We start from the raw sequence: 18,595 nt of genomic DNA on the forward strand, positions 1-18,595 counted from the left end.
AGCCATTGGCAGTTTGACACGCGATCCGAATCATGATTCGATACACTGATTCATAACACTCCGAAGCTTAATGAAGCAGTGTTTTGAAATCATCCATCAGTAAATAAGTCATTATTTTGTTTTTTTTGGCACACCAAAAATATTCTTGTCACTTTATAATATTAATATTGAGGCACTGTACTCGCATGAACTGATTTAAATATGTTTTTAGTACCTTTATGGATCTTGAGAGGGGAAATTTCATTTCTCCCTATGCAGGCCTCACTGAGCCATCGGATTTCAACAAAAATATCTTAATTTGTGTTCCGAAGATTAATGAAGGTCTTACAGGTGTGGAACGTCATGAGGGTGAGTAATAAATGACAGATTTTTCATTTTTGGGTGAACTAACCCTTTAAGGGTTTATTAGGAGAAGGGACAAATTATAGAATTGAAGAGGAATTTTTTGAAAGATACAATCTTGTTTGTGTCTGCAACCAAGTTGTGCTCCATACTTCAATTCAGTAGGTGGCAGAAAATTCACCTTATAGTTGGTTTGTCAACTGCCATTTAAATAACAGAAGAAGAAGAGCAGAGTGTGCATACTATCCACCCTAAATAGTATTGAATATTACTAATGTCATACATTATTTAGAATGCACACTGAGACGCAGGCCAGGACTTTTATTTTGTCTTCCAGTATGACGTCATACGGCTGCGCGCGCGATCCTGCATATGTTATGATTTCGGCTGAAGAAAGGTTTGTGTTTCTATGCTTTTTACGGTGTTTATACTGATACAAACCGTTCGGGTATATTTAATGTTTTGCTAACAATGTAAGACTGCTTAATTATTGAATTTAACATTGTAATACTTTATCTAACACAAATGAACATTAATGTTGTCAAGTAAATCGCGTCCTCTTATGTTTAACAGAAAAGGTGCGTCTCATTTCGCCCCTATATCGTGAATAAGTTTATCAAAAACACGAGTTCAAGTCACTGGCGAGTAGTGATGGAGAAACGGAGCAAAAATGATTCAGTGATTCGATTCGCTTGAATCACCGAGCGCTGGCGTGACGTGATGATCACAACAGTGTAAATGCAAACATGAATAATTCAGACAAACCAACTGCTAATTTCATAATGAAAGTGTTGTATTAAATATAATTCATAAATAATTAAAGACCAAATGTAAATCATATAGAGTTGGTATAATTAGCATTCTGCTGTTCTTTTTTATTTGCAAGTAACTGTTGAGTGTTTTGTAGTCTAATCAGGTGATTTAAGTGCATATGGGTCATTCTACAGAAACGTTCACTTTTGGTATAACAAAATGTCTTCAAAATGTATTTCTTTTTCTAACATTTAAACGTTAGACCACATTATTATATTACACTTTGACTTTATGAATACACATAAATGACAGCTTAATTATTTAAAAAAAAAAAATTATTTAAAGACTGCATGTATCAGGTTTTTTTTTTTTTTGTCACTGGTGTTACCTTACTTCTCTGGCATTTTTAAACATTTTTATGAAATATTTTGTCTCAATTTTTTCAACACATGCAGTCAAGAGTTACATAATAATAATAATGATAATGCAAAAAATAAGATTGTGTTTTTTATTTTTAATCAGGTTAGTTAAAAGTGTGATTGAATGATGTTAATTCAATTGCGCAACCATGTATTTGCTATAACAATGAAAATAATTTGAAAAACCGTTATAAAAAAGTAATGATGCAATCCTTTAAATCTTAATTCTTGAGTGTAGCAGAATTCAATGGATGTAAAATTATTATCATGTCACATATGACACATTTTATTTAATGTGACAGACAAAAAACAGTAACACCAGTGACAAAATGTATCACCAGTGACATATACATAAGACCAAAGATCTTTATTTTTCAACTATAATTAAGTAGATTGGACTAAATTTTTACATTTGGTTTACAATCAAAAGACTATCATTGACACTTAGTGAAAGCAGTCAGTAAAAAGATCATAAACAACATTTTAAAACTGTCTGTAAAATACGCTGTCTGTAAAGTCGCTGCACTGAATTTAGCCATATACCCTTAATTTAGCCATATCTGGCCCAAAGGAGGATTAACAATGAGAAAGAAAAGTTATAGTCATGTAATCTTAGTGCTATTTTATGCAAAAGAACTAAATGAATAGCTTTAAATAAAGTTTATCTATAAACAGGTAACACCAGTGACGGTAATACCGGTGACATTTTTTATGAAAAATGTATTTTACAAAATGGCTGCTGCAAGGTATCAATCCACATGTTGTCAATCATGATATATTCACTAAATCAAGTAATAAAATCCATTTGTATTCCTGTTTTTTAAAATTCCCTAACAATAAAGTAGGTCACACCAGTGACTTCAACTAAAAGCTTCATATGAAATTATGATTTTCTAATTAATATTTCTGATAACTGAAAAGAGACAGTGGACTTTCCATTGGCCTTTCTTCATTGATGTTCAGGAAATAGTAACAAGGAAGTCAAGTCATGTCATCAGTGTGATTTTTTTTTTTTTTTTTTTTTTTTTCAAAATAAGAGATTTTTGTTAAAGGTAACACCAGTGACACAACACCAGGGGAACACTACTTTCATTAAATATTTTATAATATTTATTCAGCATTTGTTTTTTTTGTTTTTATGTCAATTACATTATATATTTGATAGTTATGTATACATTATTGTAATTAAAATGGTAGAAAAACCTGTTTGTGAGCTGAAAATAAAGCTCTTTCCCTCTGTATATGACTGTGGGGACGAAGCACTTCTGTGGCGCTTGGAATTTTTATAATTAATTAAAAAACAAATATTGCCACATTGATGGCTCAAGAAGGTGTAATTGTTCAAATAACATATTGTTTCATATTAAAATATAAAAAAATTGTAATCCTAAAGTGTTTTTCAAGTGTAATATTTCTGAAAAGTCTAGGGACAGAAAAGTGGACGTTTCTGTAGAATGACCCATTAACTCTCACTCTGACTCTCTCACCAGTGCTCTGAACTACTGAACTAGAGCAGATTGAGACACACCCAGAGATTTAGTGTGGATTTATTTTTCTTTCTGTTAATTATTCTCATCTTAAACAGGACAAACACACAGAAAAACTCCTGGTGAAGCGACTGAGATCCACGTGACACTATTATAAAGATGGCGGTTATTAAACAGGAAAGTGAAGACATCAAGATTGAAGAAGTGTTCAGTCTGAAACAAGAAGATACTGAGGAACAAATAGGTTAGTTTCATTCTCAAAGCTGAACTCACTCATTTAATCCTGAAAATGATCAAAAACTTACACATGATTATTTAAAGTAATCCAAAGGATGTGCATACACAAACTTCACCTCAGTAGTCAGAATGTGTAACTCTCATTAGGTGATCTAAAACAGGCAGTGTTTTCACACTGAGTCCTCTTTAAAAGACCTGAACTGAACTGAGACCCCTTGAAGTGTTTGTACTATTGTGTTTTGGCTCCAGTTCAGTGTTTGGCTCTATGGCCTCAAATTTGATACCATTCTTTTCTATTTTATCTGCCTCACTAACCAATATATTTACTTGTGAAGAATATTATTATTATTTAAATGACAATGTGCTATAAATGCTGTTGAATGACCTTAACTTGGAACATGAAATATTGTACAAAAAATACATTTTGTTTCAATACTGCAATCATATTCTTGCACTAAATCACATCCTCCATTGAAATCACATGATTCAAAGAAAAAAATCTTAAAATAATTGTTTATTTATTGCAGAAGGTAATGAGAACACCAGCATGGACAAATGCAATGCAAAAAAGATGCAAATGAAATAAACTGCTTTAATATTTTCAGGTACAATAGGTATATTTAACAGCAGTGTTCAAAGAAAAACTTGAATAATCAAATCTAAAAATAAAACAGCATAGTCTTCACTGTATGAATAAAATATTTACAGCATGCCGAGGTGGAGTGGATTATGCTGCCCATCGTAAATCAAAGCATGTTACAGAAAATCAAAACATGCATTTAAAATTGTGGTTACTGTGTTTTTTGTATAAAAATAAAAAATAAATTGATAGCTGTTCCATCTGTAATTGCAGTTCAGTTCCCAATAGCCAATCAGAGATGACCAAGTTCATTGTTCATTGACTGAGGGTATGTTTACATGACAACGATATGCTTAAAATGGAGAAGTTTTTCCTTTGAGTTTTCAGCGTACAGACGACACCATTGTCAAAATGATCTACATTCACACAAAATGCCAAAAATTTCCAATAAAATACAATTTTCCATTCTATGGCACTTTTAATTAACAATGGGGGTAGTCTCTGTAAAAAAAGAAGAAAGAAATACCCTAACTTTGAATAAAAGGTGATTACATAGTGTAAATAGTACATAGATTGGTCTAATCAAACATGGAGTTTGATTGGTTTACCCATTAAAGGATTAGTTCATGTTAAAATAAAATTTTCCTGATAATTTACTCACCTCCATGTCATCCAAGATGTTCATGTCCTTCTTTCTTCTGTCGAAAAGAAATTTAGGTTTTTGATGAAAACATTCCAGGATTTTTCTCCTTATAGTGGACTTCAATGGCCTTGTATTCTTCAAAAAGCTTACGCTCTATGTCCTACGCCTTCCCTATTCTACTTAAGGAAAAAAACGGAACTGGCACCGCGTTCGTTCCATAAGTTGAATAGGGAAGGCGTAGGACATACAGCGTAAGCTTTTTGAAGAATACGGAAAGCGGAAGCACGTGCAAGGTGATCATTTGTGTTTATAAAGCATATACAGTTATATTTTTTTCAAAAATGCTAGATAAGACCCTTATTCCTCGTCTGGTATCGTTTAAAGCCCTTTGAAGCTGCACTGAAACTAATTTTGACCTTCAACTGTTTGGAGGCCATTGAAGTTCACTATAAGAAGAATAATCCTGGAATGTTTTCATTAAAAACCTTAATTCTTTTTGACTGAAGAAAGAAAGACATGAACATCTTGAATGACATGGGGGTGAGTAAATTATCAGGAAAATTTTATTTAAAAGTGAACTAATCCTTTAATGTTAATTAATGCATTAACTATCAAACATGTATTTAAGGCTGCTGTTATTAATGCGTAAATCCATATGACTCCAGTCATAGTTAAGGATAGCTCTTTGTTGTTTCATGATTCGATATTGTGAAGGCTTCTCAGATTACATGTAACACCTCCTATAGTAGCTTAGTGGGTATAGGATCCTAGAGCCGCATTTACACTGCAAGTCTTTTGTGGCCAATTCCGATTTTTTGACTATATATCCTATATTTTTTTGATGACCTGCTTACATGATTTTAAAAAGTGACCTGTATCCAATATCAGTATTTACATTACACTTAGCGAGGGAAAATCAATTTTAATAGTACATTGAGTTTAATTTATTGACATGGAATTCATAGAAGCATTCTAATGCAATAGTTTATCATTACATCAAAATAATAATATAGTACACAATTTTTTCACAACAAGTGAATATGTACACGGATGCATGCAAGAAGAATACCACTTACCACCTAGAAAAATACCTAGTCCGGTGGTAGAACTTTTGTTAAGCATGTCAGAGGTTCTGGGTTCAAATCCTCCCTCGTATAGGTTTTTTACTCCTTAAAATCCAAATGCATTCATTAATGATTCTATATCAAGGGCAAGGACATGTTGTATTTTATTTTGTGGTTTCACTGGAATGAATAAGGATAGTCTTCACAACTAGACTAAAGCGCGCGTCTGTGCATGAGCTGCCATCACTGACAACAGAGGCAACAAGCACACAAGCAACACATTTCAGTGCCAGATTGCCCTTTATTTAACACAAACGAACAAAAATAATACTTTTCTAGTCAGTTAGATGTTTCATTTGTTATAGATATATCTGTACCACAAGATATTTAAAAAAAAGTCACTTTTTCAATGATGTATGACTTGGATTGACAGGGAAATATTGGATCTGTCTGATAACATGGCAGGCGCTAATGCACATATCCGATTCATACCAGATTTATTTCCACAAATGAATGAGACCTGAAACCGATCAGAGAATATTGGAATTCTTGCGCTTTTTTCCTCCTTACATGTTTGTGGGTCATATCCAATCTGTGCCACATGGGAGGAAAAAATGGGTCCATGAACCATGCAGTGTAACTGCGGCCTTGTGTGTTGGTTTTGATGCTTTACATGTATAAATGTTTTGATGTCTGATGCTTTGTACCATTACAGTGTGGTTAACTTCTCTTTTTTAGACCTGATGGCACTGAAAGAGGAGACTGGAGAAAAATCTCTCAGTTGCTCACAGACTGAAAAGACTTCCTCGCAAAAAAGAGCTCAAAAGACTGGGTCTAGGAGTCACTTCAACTGCCAACAGTGTGGAAAGAGTTTCAATAAAAAAGGAAACCTTAACGTCCACATAAGAGTTCACACTGGAGAGAAGCCTTACACCTGCCAACAGTGTGGAAAGAGTTTCAATAGGAAAGGAAGCTTTAACAGGCACATGAAAATACACACTGGACAGAAGCCTTACAATTGCCCTCAGTGTGGAAAGAGTTTCAGTCAAAAAGGACACTTTAATATCCACTTGAAAACTCACTCTAGAAAAAAATCGTCGAGTTGTGCACAGGCTGAAAATACTTCCTCACAAAAAGGAGCTCAAAAGACTGGGTCTAGGAGTCACTTCACCTGCCAACAGTGTGGAAAGAGTTTCAGTAAAAAAGGAAACCTTAACGACCACATAAGAGTTCACACTGGAGAGAAGCCTCACACCTGCCGACAGTGTGGAAAGAGTTTCAGTAGGAGAGGAAGCTTTAACACGCACATAAAAATTCACGCCAAACAGAAGCCTTACACATGCCCTCAGTGTGGAAAGAGTTTCCGTCAAAAAGAACACCTTAAAATCCACTTCAGAATTCACTCTGGAGAGAAACCCTACTCCTGCAAACAATGTGGAAAAAGTTTTATCCAAAGAGTACTCCTTCAAGGGCACTTGAGAACTCACACTGGAGAGAAGCCTTATACACACCCTCAGCGTGGAAAGGCTATTGTTCAAGACGGGAAATTAAAAGTCCACAAGAGAGTTCACACTGGAGAGAGCCCTTTCATCTGCCAGCAGTGTGGAAAAAGATTTGCTCAAAGAACAAGCCTGAACAGGCACATGAGAATTCACACCGGAGAGAAGCCTTACAAGTGCACTCAGTGTGAAAAGAGTTTCAGTCAGAAAGGACACCTTATACTCCACTTGAGAATTCACACCGGAGAGAGACCCTATAAGTGCGTTCAATGTGGAAAGAGATTCAGTCAAATAGGACACTTTAAATACCACATGAGAATTCACACTGGAGAAAAGCCCTTTAGCTGTAAACAGTGTGGAAAAAGTTTCAGCCATCAAGGAACCCTTAACAGGCACATGAGTGTCCACACTGGAGAGAAGCCTTACACCTGCCAACAGTGTGGAAAGAGTTTCAATAGGAAAGAAAGCTTTGACAGACACATACAAATTCACACCGAACAGAAGCCTTACAATTGCCAACAGTGTGGAAAGAGTTTCAGTCAAAAGGAATACCTTAAAGTCCACTTGAGAATTCACTCTGGAGTGAAACCCTTTAGCTGCAAACAATGTGGAAAAAGTTTCATCCATAAAGCAGCCCTTCACAGGCACATGAGAGTCCACACTGGAGAGAAGCCATTTAAATGTTGTCACTGTGAAAAGACTTTCAGAAGTAAAGTAACCCTTAAGTACCACGTGAAGATTCATGTATGAAAGAGCTCTTATGTCATCAGTGTGGAATGAGTTTCACTGACAGAATTCACCTTATGAATAATGTAATAACTCACACCAGAAAGAAGACTTTCATGTGCCATTATTGTGGAAAAACTTGCAGAAATAAAGGAACTTTGAGCTTCACAGAAGCATCCTGCTAGACTCAGGCAGAGTTCTTTTTCATTCTTTATTAGGGGTTAAAAGTTCAAAATACCTTTGCTGCAATCTTGGTGAATATCCCCAGTGCCATCAGGAGCAAAGTCTGAGCTTTTAAATTCTTTCAATTTTACTATGGGATTCAAACAATACATGCGGTTTTGTCTCTCTTTAATGTGGTGTGAGAGATCACTGTAGCACCTCAGGTCAAGCAGGACGAGAACCTATTGTCTCTTCCTCTCTGCTATTACAGCATGAAATAAACATGGATGAACATCAGAAAGTATGTAGAAAGATACAGTACAACATACTGAAATGAATCCATCTCTAATATAATCACTTAATCAGAGTTTCTAACATAAGTTTAATTTTTTTTTAACAAATTCATTGAAAATACACTTTCAAAAGCTGAAGAGATTTCCTTGTTTTATTAAAGTTTAACTCAATATTTTTACTAATTGCTAGTTGAGTAATCGACAATTAGTCGATTAATCGTTCCAGTAATCACTAGATAATCAAAATAATAATTTGTTACTGCCTTAAAGTGTTTAATTTACTCTAAAGGCCCCGATATACTTCAAGCGAAATCAAGTGAACTGATGTGATGTTAGTTAGAACAAAATCAAGCCGAAACAGAGTTCGTTTGGAGTTCATTTTGGGAGTTCAAAACAGCTTGTCAAAGCGAACTTTCAGTAAAAGTTTGCTCTGGCTGATAAACACCTTCGTTATACCATTGGTCCGTGGCGATTACACAACAGGTAGGTGTGTGCGGAAGCTCCGCCTTCTTTCACATGGAAATTCATTTGGCCTGTTTAGTTGGTCGAGGTCACATTACAAAATAAGACAATAAAAAAGAGGGTTAAATTACTTCTAATAATAAGCAAAAAAATAAGGTGGCACTCTGCTCTGGTCCAGGTTATGTTTTTCATGAACGGCGTGCATGATGTAGCAGTGTAGCTGCACAGCCCCCTCTGTTGGTGAATATAATCACTACACAATTGCTCTGGCGTCTATGTTTATTGAAAATAAAAATGAAAAATTAATAAAAATTTCCTGATAATTTACTCACCCCCATGTCATCCAAGATGTCCATGTCCTCCTTTCTTTAGTCGTAAAGAAATTAAGGTTTTTGATGAAAACATTTTTCTCCTTATAGTGGACTTCAATGGTCTCCAAATGGTTGAAGGTCAAAATACAGTTTCAGTGCAGCTTCAGACAATACCAGACGAGGAATAAGGGTCTCATCTAGAGAAAGATTGGTCCTTTTTAAAAGGAAAAAAAAAAATGAAAATGTATATGCTTTACACAAATGATCACATCACAAGTGCTTCAACCAGAACGCGATTCCATATTCTTCAAAAAGCTTATGCTAAATGTCCTACACCTTCCCTATGTAACTGGCTCCGCGTTCCTTCTGAAAGTAGAATAGGGAAGGTGTAGGACATTTAACGTAAGCTTTTTTAAGAATACGGAATCGCGTTCTGGTTGAACTTGTTCATATAGAATATCAGTATTATATAACACTAAGGTTTTTATGGTTGTGATTTCATGCAGTGGTAATGTCTACACATAATACGATCACTTAATGTTTACCTATGGATGCCATTTTTACTTACCTCATGATATTCCACTCATGTCAACACTAGTAGTAGTATTATGACACATAGATGATAATGAAATATAAAACATAAACATAAATTTTAATGATGTCATTGGAATGTATACTTTTAAGACAAAATATGGGTAGTTCTTAAAAGAGCTATTGGGTTTTTTGGATCTGCAAAGATCTTTGGTGTACTCTATGTACTCGGCTGCCATGGCACTGCACCCTCCTGTTTAAAGAAAGCACAGTATGGGTGCTTCTCAATATCCCTCCTCGTCTCCTCGCTCCTCCGTCCTCCATCCTATGACCCGGAAAACAATCGAGCTCAGCCATCTTGAAGGACATCTCAATTCTCTAATTGCACCGCGAGGAGGCGAGGAACGAGGAGTGAGGAGGCTTCCTGAGGAGTCATGAGCGAGGATACACAGGCGCATCCTTTGCGGAAGTCTTTCTCGTCGAGAAACGTGACGCACGCATAAATTCTCCTCCCCCTTCTTATCTGTCACAATAATTTAAATGTATGCTTTACTTTTAAAGATTAAATAAACTTTATATCTCATATATTTCAACTAGGCATCTTGCTTTATTAATATTTATTATATATTTTTAAATAACCAAACTTTAACAACATGTGGGTAGATCCCTCGAGCGCAGCTGATGACGCTTTGAAGTGACGCTAAAGGGAGCGAGGATTTATCATTTCACTTGATTCAATTCCTCCGTCCTCTCGTCTTTTCCTTGCGTCCTTCCCTCGCATCCTGGAGAGGTGGAGCTAAGACGCGAGGAAAGGAAGCAAGGAAAGGAAACGAGGATGCACAAATAAGAATTGAGAAGCACCCTATGTCGGATTGTTCAACATGCACTGAAACCTCTGGACTTGTTGCAATGACACGGCTGTATATCCGCCAATGAGCAGAGAGGATGCCAAAGGCTGACTCAACTATCAACCTAGCCTGGCTGAGATGATGATAATAGAAAACCCATCTCTCTGGTGGGATGTGATGTCCAGGGTATGGCGGCAAGAGGTTTGTCATCATCCCTCACAAACACAGAGGGGAGAGGCCCCCATTGCTCTGCTCCTGGGACAGCCGCATCTGGTGGTAAATCAAGAGTTCCATCTCTGAACACTTTTCCAAATGCTGAATAACGGAGGTTCCCACTGTCACTGATGTTGACATAGCCCCCAACTTCCACAACACTAAACAGATAGTTGGCATCGGCAACAGTTAGGAGAACCAGTGAGTTGGTGGATTTGTAGTTAAAGAACAGGGACAAAGAATGCATATGCGCTTATAAGACCACATTTCCCATCATTGCCACCAAGACAATTGGCAGTCGTGGCCTAATGGATAGAAAGTCGGATTTGTAACCCAAAGATCATGTGTTCGAGTCTCAGGTCCGGCAGGGATTGTCGGTGAGGGGAGTCCAGCACTCTCTGGACTGCCCACTGCTCCGGGTGTGTGTGTGTGTGTGCACTTGTATGGGTTAAATGCAGAGCACAAATTCCGAGTATGGGTCACCATACTTGGCCACATGTTACGTCACTTACTTCACTTAAAAATTCCAGCATACATGGAACTGGTCAATGATGGCCCTCCAGTCCTCCATGTTGGGAACTGGTATAGAATGTACATTCTATTTTAGAATGTACATTTCTAAAGGAAATGTAAGTGGTGTTCTGTGTAGTTGCTAGGGTATTATGAGTTGTTGCTAGGCCATTGCTTATGTGTTCTGGGTGGTTCCTAGGCAGTTGGGGTGGTTGCTTAGCCCACTCTCCTCAATAGGCTGCACAATTTGACGCCTCATTCATGGGTCTGTGACAAACAGTGTGGGACGAGTTATGTGCCAAATTTTTGTGTGGAAGAATACGTGTAATTTTATGGAAGACAGCTTCCAGAACCTAAGAGAGTACAATGCAGGCTTCACATAAAACCTTCTCCTGAAAGATGTAGCCGTTCCCATTATGTTGGGATAATCTATTGATTATGGATCACAATTTATAAGTAGGTCTTATTATTTTTAGTTCTCTGCTAGCCTGCTAACTAACATTATAGTATATGTAGTGTTTTCTGTAGCTTTTATGAGTTCTCATTTTATAAAACTGTTCACCGTCTCTTAGGACAATTGCCTATGATATTGTGATAGATTACAGTTTGTATAACCATAGTAAAAAAAAAAAAACCCATACCACTTTGAAATGTCTCGTGAAATCTTTGCTTGCAAAGAGGAGCTGTAATAAAGTCAAATATGTGAAAAATAATGGCTGTCTCCTTTTCATTTAATTTCATTTCGAAGGCTGCGTCCTCTCTAGAGACTAATCTTGGCGTTTCCATCCAGCGCATTTTTTTATGCAATATCCCAAAATGGAAAGTGAATTGAAAAGAAGATGTGTTTACTCATTTTATTTCGGTCAATGCTTGAGGAGCTGAGGAGTATGTAAAACAGATATATGTTACAGAGGCAAAGGAGGAGGATATTAAGAAGAATCTGAGGATATTAAGAATAAGGTAAGTTGTAGGGTGAGGAGGTGATAATTATATAACTACATTTATCTAAATACACATATTACTATTTACATCACATACAGTATTGTTATAGGTGATTCCATTGTATGTAGAAGTGCTACAAATTACATAATTTATCATAATTTAACCCAGTGTTCATGATTTTAAGATAATTTATAATAATTACATTTCTGGGGGGCCGAGGAAACCAAACTTCTTGTTGTTGCATGACATGAGTATAATGCAATTTATTGATGGACGAAAACACAGAAATGGAGACATTATGAGAAACAAAAAACAGCAAACATGTCTAAAGTGGAAAGTTTTAACTAAACCACACAAAAAGCTCGGCCCAAAACAGTAAAGTTCCAGCTTGAGCAAATGCATTTATTCACTGAACAGTCTTAGTCCTGCAACTACTAAACAGTGCAGTGAGATCAAGCCACAAATAAACAACAAACATCTACTAGTTTAAAGCCAGATGAAACAGCACTGTCATGTTCAACAACGGCATTAAAAGGACCTTCAACCCACCTCATGGTGGTGTTTGGGAGTGCTTAATCCAGCAAGTCAAGAAAGTTCTTTACTCAGTAGTGAAACAGCATTTTCAGATGATCCAGAAGACCTCGAAGCATTGACACCCTTCAGCTAAAAGCAAAACCATCTGGTCTAAGAAAGACGACTTGTATATTCGAAGACTCTGGAGACATGTTCAATACCTTAGCGGACTTATTTTGGAAAAGGAGGGTGAAAGACTACCTCCATATAATGCAGCAACACCAGAAATGGAATAAACCACGCCGAAACTTCAGCATCACAGATCTTGTACTTGTAGTTGATAAAACCGCACCTAGAAATTCTTGGCCTTGGACTCATTAAGGCCGGAACACATCAAGGCAACGCCGACGAACTAGTGGCGACGAAAGCAGACTGGGGTTGGCTCACGTCGGGAGCATCTTTGTCTAAAGTTGGCCTGACACACCAAACTGACAGCCGACGGCCAAGTAGCACGTCCGTAAGATGAAATGCCTTTCCGTACCAGCAGGTGGCAGTAACTGAACAGCCAATCAGATGGCCCGACGAGCTCCGACGCCGATTCAACATGTCAAATCAGCCGAAAAAAAAAAAGCTGACATGGACCAACTTCAGCCGACGGTGTGGAACACACTAAGAAAACTTAGTCGGCCGACAAACAAAACCTGCCCGACGGCCAACCAACGGCTTGGCGTGTTCCTGCCTGTACAGAAACGCTGGCTGATTCTAAAGGATTTGTTCATCATGTGCACCTGAAGACTCAAACAAGTGAACTAGAAAGGCATGAAGTGAATAAAACTTAACCGAATATTATTTGTATCGTGGCGGCGCCTCCCGTCCACTAATCACAATAATTTTTGTGCTTTGTTACTTTTCATAATGGACCCAGCTGTGAAATTCTGTCAATTTGATCAGAAAATTCATACAATAGTTTAAAGCTGGGCTCAGACAATGTTCAAAAGTCATTCACCCATCTCTGCTTTCCAACAGACCAGTACAAGCAGCTTGTTTCGCCATGGCCTCTTGTTGTTGACTATAAGACTATAAGAGGCCTTAAAATCATATATTCATTATATTTAATATGTTAGAATTTAGTAGTTTAGTCTTTGTTGGTAATTTTAAACTTTAATATTAATACAGCAATGATGAAGGTAGCGGTTGGGATAGGGTGGGAGTTGATACTTCATTAAAAAAAAATAATTTTAACCTAAAAAAGTATAACAGTTTCCACAAAAAATATTAAGCAGCAAAACTGTTTCCAACATTGATAATAACTGAGTATTAAATCATCAAATTAGAATGATTTCTGAAGGATCATGTGGCAATGAAGACTGATGCTAATGATGCTGAAAATTCAGCTTTGATCACAGAAATGAATTACATTTTAATGTTAAAATAGAAAACCATTACTGTAAATTGTAATAATATTCACTATACTACGTTTGATAAAATACATGTAGGTTTGATGAGCATAAGAGGCTCCTTTCAAAGACTTTTTCTTTCATAATTTTGACCAGTGTGTACTTTTATTTTGGTTCGGTGGTGTGACGTCATAAGGCTGCGCCACGCTCCTGCATTTGTTGTGATTCGGCTGAAGAAAGGTTTGTGTTTTATAGCGTTTGTTGTGTTTATGTCGAAACAAACACTGCAGACTGTTTTATAGCTTTATGAGAGCTATGAAATGAATTGTATATCACTGAATGTTGCGTTGTTCTGCTTAACCGTTAACAAACCGTTAAAACGTGAGCAAAGCGCAGTAGTGATGGAGAAACGGAGCTTTTGGAAACTCAATTAAATGATAAATAAACACACGAGTAACATTAAAGTTGCTACTCATTTGTCTTCCTATTATCGTCAATCTCTTTATAACTAACACGAATTTGGTCACTGACGAGTAGTGATGGAGAAACGGAGCTTTTGAAACTCCGAGTCAGTTGAAGTGATTCAGTGATTCGAAACGCTCGATTCAGAGAGTCTAACGAACACAAACGATTAATGAATGGAAACCAACATGTTTTCATGAAAGTGCAGTCTATTAATTTACATATCAGATAAATTCGGTCATGTCTGTGTCTATTTAATTTGTGCTCTTTTATTCATGTAACGTTAGTACTAGTTTTGAGGGGGGGGGGGTTTAAATGAAATTTTGTCTAATGTTTATATCCATTAACTGAATCTGATTGAGACACTCAGAGATTTAGTGTGGAATTATTTTCTTTCTGTTAATTATTTTAAACAGGACAAACGCACAGAAATAACTATTGGTGAAGCGACTGAGATCCACGTGTGTAAAGATGCCGTTCATTAAAGAGGAGAGTGAAGACATGAAGATTGAAGAAACATTCAGTGTGAAACAAGAAGATACTGAGGAACAAACAGGTTGGTTTCATTCTCAAGTTGGGGATGAACCTAGTGTTCCAGTGATATAAGGATTTTTACAAAAATGCTTATAAATTTTGATTTCTCTGTGTTCTTTCATTCTTGTCCATGTCATTATTTTTTTTTTTTTACTTTTTATTATTTTGTTTGTCCACTATTTTGAAGTGAATGGAAAGAGAATTTTTATTTTGTCCAAAATCTGATTAGATTATAATCTGGACTAAGCTGCAGAAAAGTGACTGAACAATTTTTTTTAAATTTTTGTTTCTGAGAAATACCTCACTAAAGTTGAGCATGCTTGTCAAGTGTTAGTATGCTAAATTAACTAGTATAAGACAACAAATTGGTTTAACAAACCTTACACTTGGTGGCAGAGGTCTAATAAATTTGTCTAAAAAATCTCTACATTACAAATTAAGATAGTAATAAAAAAAAAATACAAACTCAGTGTTAACCAACAGGCAAGATAAATGTTCTGCAGGAACACACATTCACTCTGGACAAAATCACCTCTTACTGTCATTTCTTAATTGTGTAAATAGGCTATAAGAAATGTCTTACATTTATATTCAAGTAGTTTTCCCTTTACAGTTACTACTGTCATAAAATACTTGAATGACATTTTGACTTTCAAATCTAAATGTAACTTTAAACAAGATATTTCAGCAAAATTAATATTTTTGCGCTGCATATCCTTCTGTAGCTTTAAAGGGGCTCTATGTTGGAATGACACCCAGTGGTCAAAATAGGTAGTGCAGGCCAAATTCAAAATATTGTTTGCCCCGTCCCCTCGTCCAAAGACGCAGGTGGTCATCTTAAGAACACACAACAAGAGGGAGCGCAGTTGACAATTGATCTGAGTTTTAATATTGTCGTTCATAGAGATTTTTGGATGGATGCAGAGGCTTTTTAGGTCAAGTAGAATCTGCGATTCTGACCCAGTTTGTTTGTTGGTTTCCATGGTTGCAATTCACAGTGTTTTCCACCAACTGGTAACCTGTGATGCCGAAATACTATTGGATAAACTGGCAGCACATGGTTTCACACAGACCAAAACAAAGACAGACATTCCGACACGGAACACACATTTCAAAGTAGAATATCTGGCTGTAGCATTGTTTTTCTGAGAAACAAGTAGGTGAACTTAGCATGTTTCCTAAATATCTGCAAATATATAGGGGTATTTTTATGCTTTATTAAGGTAAAAATCTTACATATAGCCCATTTTTGGTGATTTTCATTATCAATTATTATTGATTTTATTGAACAGTTGTTGCAGCCCTACTTCAAAACCAGCTGTTTTTCATGTACATTCAATTTCTGCTGTTTTTGATCTTCCTGCTCTGCATTGAGCTTCCAGCCCAGTATCACTGCTTGCAGCTATATTTTGAGTCATTGAGAGAGAGATACATGTGTGAATGACTTGAGTTTGTCCAGCAGATTTCAAAAATTTCAAAAAGCAGCAATGTTTCTCCCAAGGTGAGCATTACAGTATGAGTTTAGTTCCAACCCTGATTAAACTCACCACTTTCTAGTACAATGTAGCAGCGCATTAATTTAGATCAGTGATTTACTTACCTGTAAGAGAAACTGTTTAAAACATGCATTCACCTGATCAATCTTGTAGAGCGCTCTGAGTATGTATGTATTTGTCATTTTGTGTCATTAAACTGGGCTTAAACTTGTATTTATCTGTTTTTACCTTAGACCTGATGCCGCTGAACGAGGAGATTCAAGATCTGAATGATGTAAAGGAAGAGAAACCAGATTTCATAACTGGGGAAAACGATCTTAGCTGCTCACAGACTGAAAAGACTTCCTCACGAAAAAGAACTCGAAAGATAGGGGATAGACGTTACTTCACCTGCTTTCAGTGTGGAAAGCGTTTCAGACAACGTGAGAACCTTAAAGCTCACATGAAAGTTCACAAAGGAGAGAGTCCTTACACCTGCCAACAGTGTGGAAGAGGTTTCACTGGAAAAGGAAGCCTTAAAGCTCACATGAGAGTTCACACTGGAGAGAAGCCTTTCACCTGCGAACAGTGTGGAAAGAGTTTTGCACATCTAGGTACGCTTAGTTACCACAAAAGACTTCACACTGGAGAATCGCCTTTCACATGTGATCGGTGTGGAAAGAGGTTCAGACGTAAATTAAACCTCAGGGGCCACATGAGGCTTCACTCAAGAGATAACTGTTTTATGTGTCATCAGTGTGGAATGAGCTTCACAGACAGCGATCACCTTATGAAACATGTAATAACTCACATTGGAGAGAAGCGTTTCATTTGCCCTCACTGTGGAAGGACTTGCTCGAGCAAATCAAACCTTGAGGTTCACGTGAGACTTCACACTGGAGAGAAGCCTTTCACCTGCCAACAGTGTGGAAAAGGTTTCAATGAAAAAGGAAACCTTCAAGTCCACATGAGGCTTCACACCGGAGAGAAACCTTTCATTTGTCTTCAGTGTGAGATGAGTTTCACATATCGAAGAGACCTGAAAATTCATTTGAAAGCTCATTCTGGAAATAACAGTGTTGTGATTGGTCTACCGGTTACTGCACGTAGAAACAAAAAGCCCATTATGTGAATCTCTGCTCTGGAGGCTTCTTGAAGCTCAGCAATTGCTCACATTGTAAGGACCGTAACGATGGCGTCGATTTTTCAATGTCAATTTGAGCGCAAGACCTGATGTTGAAACGTTGGAAGAACAAGTTATTCAACCAAAACCTCCATCACAAGGACGAATTGAGCAGGACGTTTCTCAGTGATACGCTACTTAGTTTGATGTACATTTTTAGATGTTGCAACTGTAATTTCTTCTACATCAGCAACAAGTGTATGTCCATCAACAAACCCATGTGTATATTTCTAATTTATTGAGGTGCACATGTGGGAACTGTATCATTAACTGTATCAATAACAGTGCATATGTTAGCCGAGCGCTAACATGAATGACTGATGTAACATTAAAGTTTGTAAAACAAATCTTGCTCCATCCTTTATCTATGTATTTTGAACTCCTGGTTGATAATATTTACACATCAGTAATCATACCTACAGGTTGTCAATCAGAGGAGCAAGTTGGTCCAAATAAAGTGGGTTCTGTCCCATCTTTAATGGCGTTTTGTAAATCCCATTTAGACCGCACAGAGATTTGAGAAGCACTCTTGAAAATGTTGTTCTGCTTTTGTATCGCCTTATCCACATGTACACAACACAAACCAGCTACAGATTTTGAGGGTGGGTCAAAGTAGATGTTGTTCGCGGGCAACCATTGAAGACTATAGGCGGGCATTAGCCAAATGCATTACTTTGAGATGTACGCAGGGCACGGAAGTGGGATTTGAATTCCTAATGCCTCGGTTAGGCTGTTCTGAGTTGATTCTTTCTTTTAGAAGACAATAAATTTATTTATTATGCAATTTGATCTTTAAAACTTTGGAGACCTTTTACATTCACAAACAGCTATATTACACACTGCATTAAATATATGGCAGCGGCTATTTACACTAAGTCCAAATAGCATACTTTCTTAATATATGCTATTTACATTAAGTGACAATAGCACATTTTATTAGCGGTATGCAATTTACAATCACTATCAGATTTTTGCAAAAAGAGTAAATAGTAAGTAGATGCTATCTATA

General features: G+C 36.8%; 2 protein-coding genes across 2 annotated transcripts; both read left to right on the forward strand.

Annotated features, from left to right (window-relative positions):
- Positions 1-623: 623 nt before the first annotated feature.
- Positions 624-7,918, forward strand: LOC125268420 (gastrula zinc finger protein XlCGF57.1-like). Its single transcript, XM_048190611.1, has 3 exons — positions 624-739; positions 3,100-3,245; positions 6,264-7,918. Exons 2-3 carry the CDS (start codon positions 3,161-3,163, stop codon positions 7,772-7,774), a joined length of 1,596 nt encoding a protein of 531 aa, XP_048046568.1. The 5' UTR covers positions 624-739; positions 3,100-3,160; the 3' UTR covers positions 7,775-7,918.
- Positions 7,919-14,832: 6,914 nt separating this feature from the next.
- On the forward strand, positions 14,833-17,933 carry LOC125268197 (gastrula zinc finger protein XlCGF8.2DB-like). The gene is made up of 2 exons (XM_048190282.1): positions 14,833-14,950; positions 16,658-17,933. Exons 1-2 carry the CDS (start codon positions 14,866-14,868, stop codon positions 17,533-17,535), a joined length of 963 nt encoding a protein of 320 aa, XP_048046239.1. The 5' UTR covers positions 14,833-14,865; the 3' UTR covers positions 17,536-17,933.
- Positions 17,934-18,595: the final 662 nt, after the last annotated feature.

Source organism: Megalobrama amblycephala, linkage group LG5 (assembly GCF_018812025.1).
Source record: "Megalobrama amblycephala isolate DHTTF-2021 linkage group LG5, ASM1881202v1, whole genome shotgun sequence".
In the NCBI taxonomy this organism is placed as follows: Eukaryota; Metazoa; Chordata; class Actinopteri; order Cypriniformes; family Xenocyprididae; genus Megalobrama; species Megalobrama amblycephala.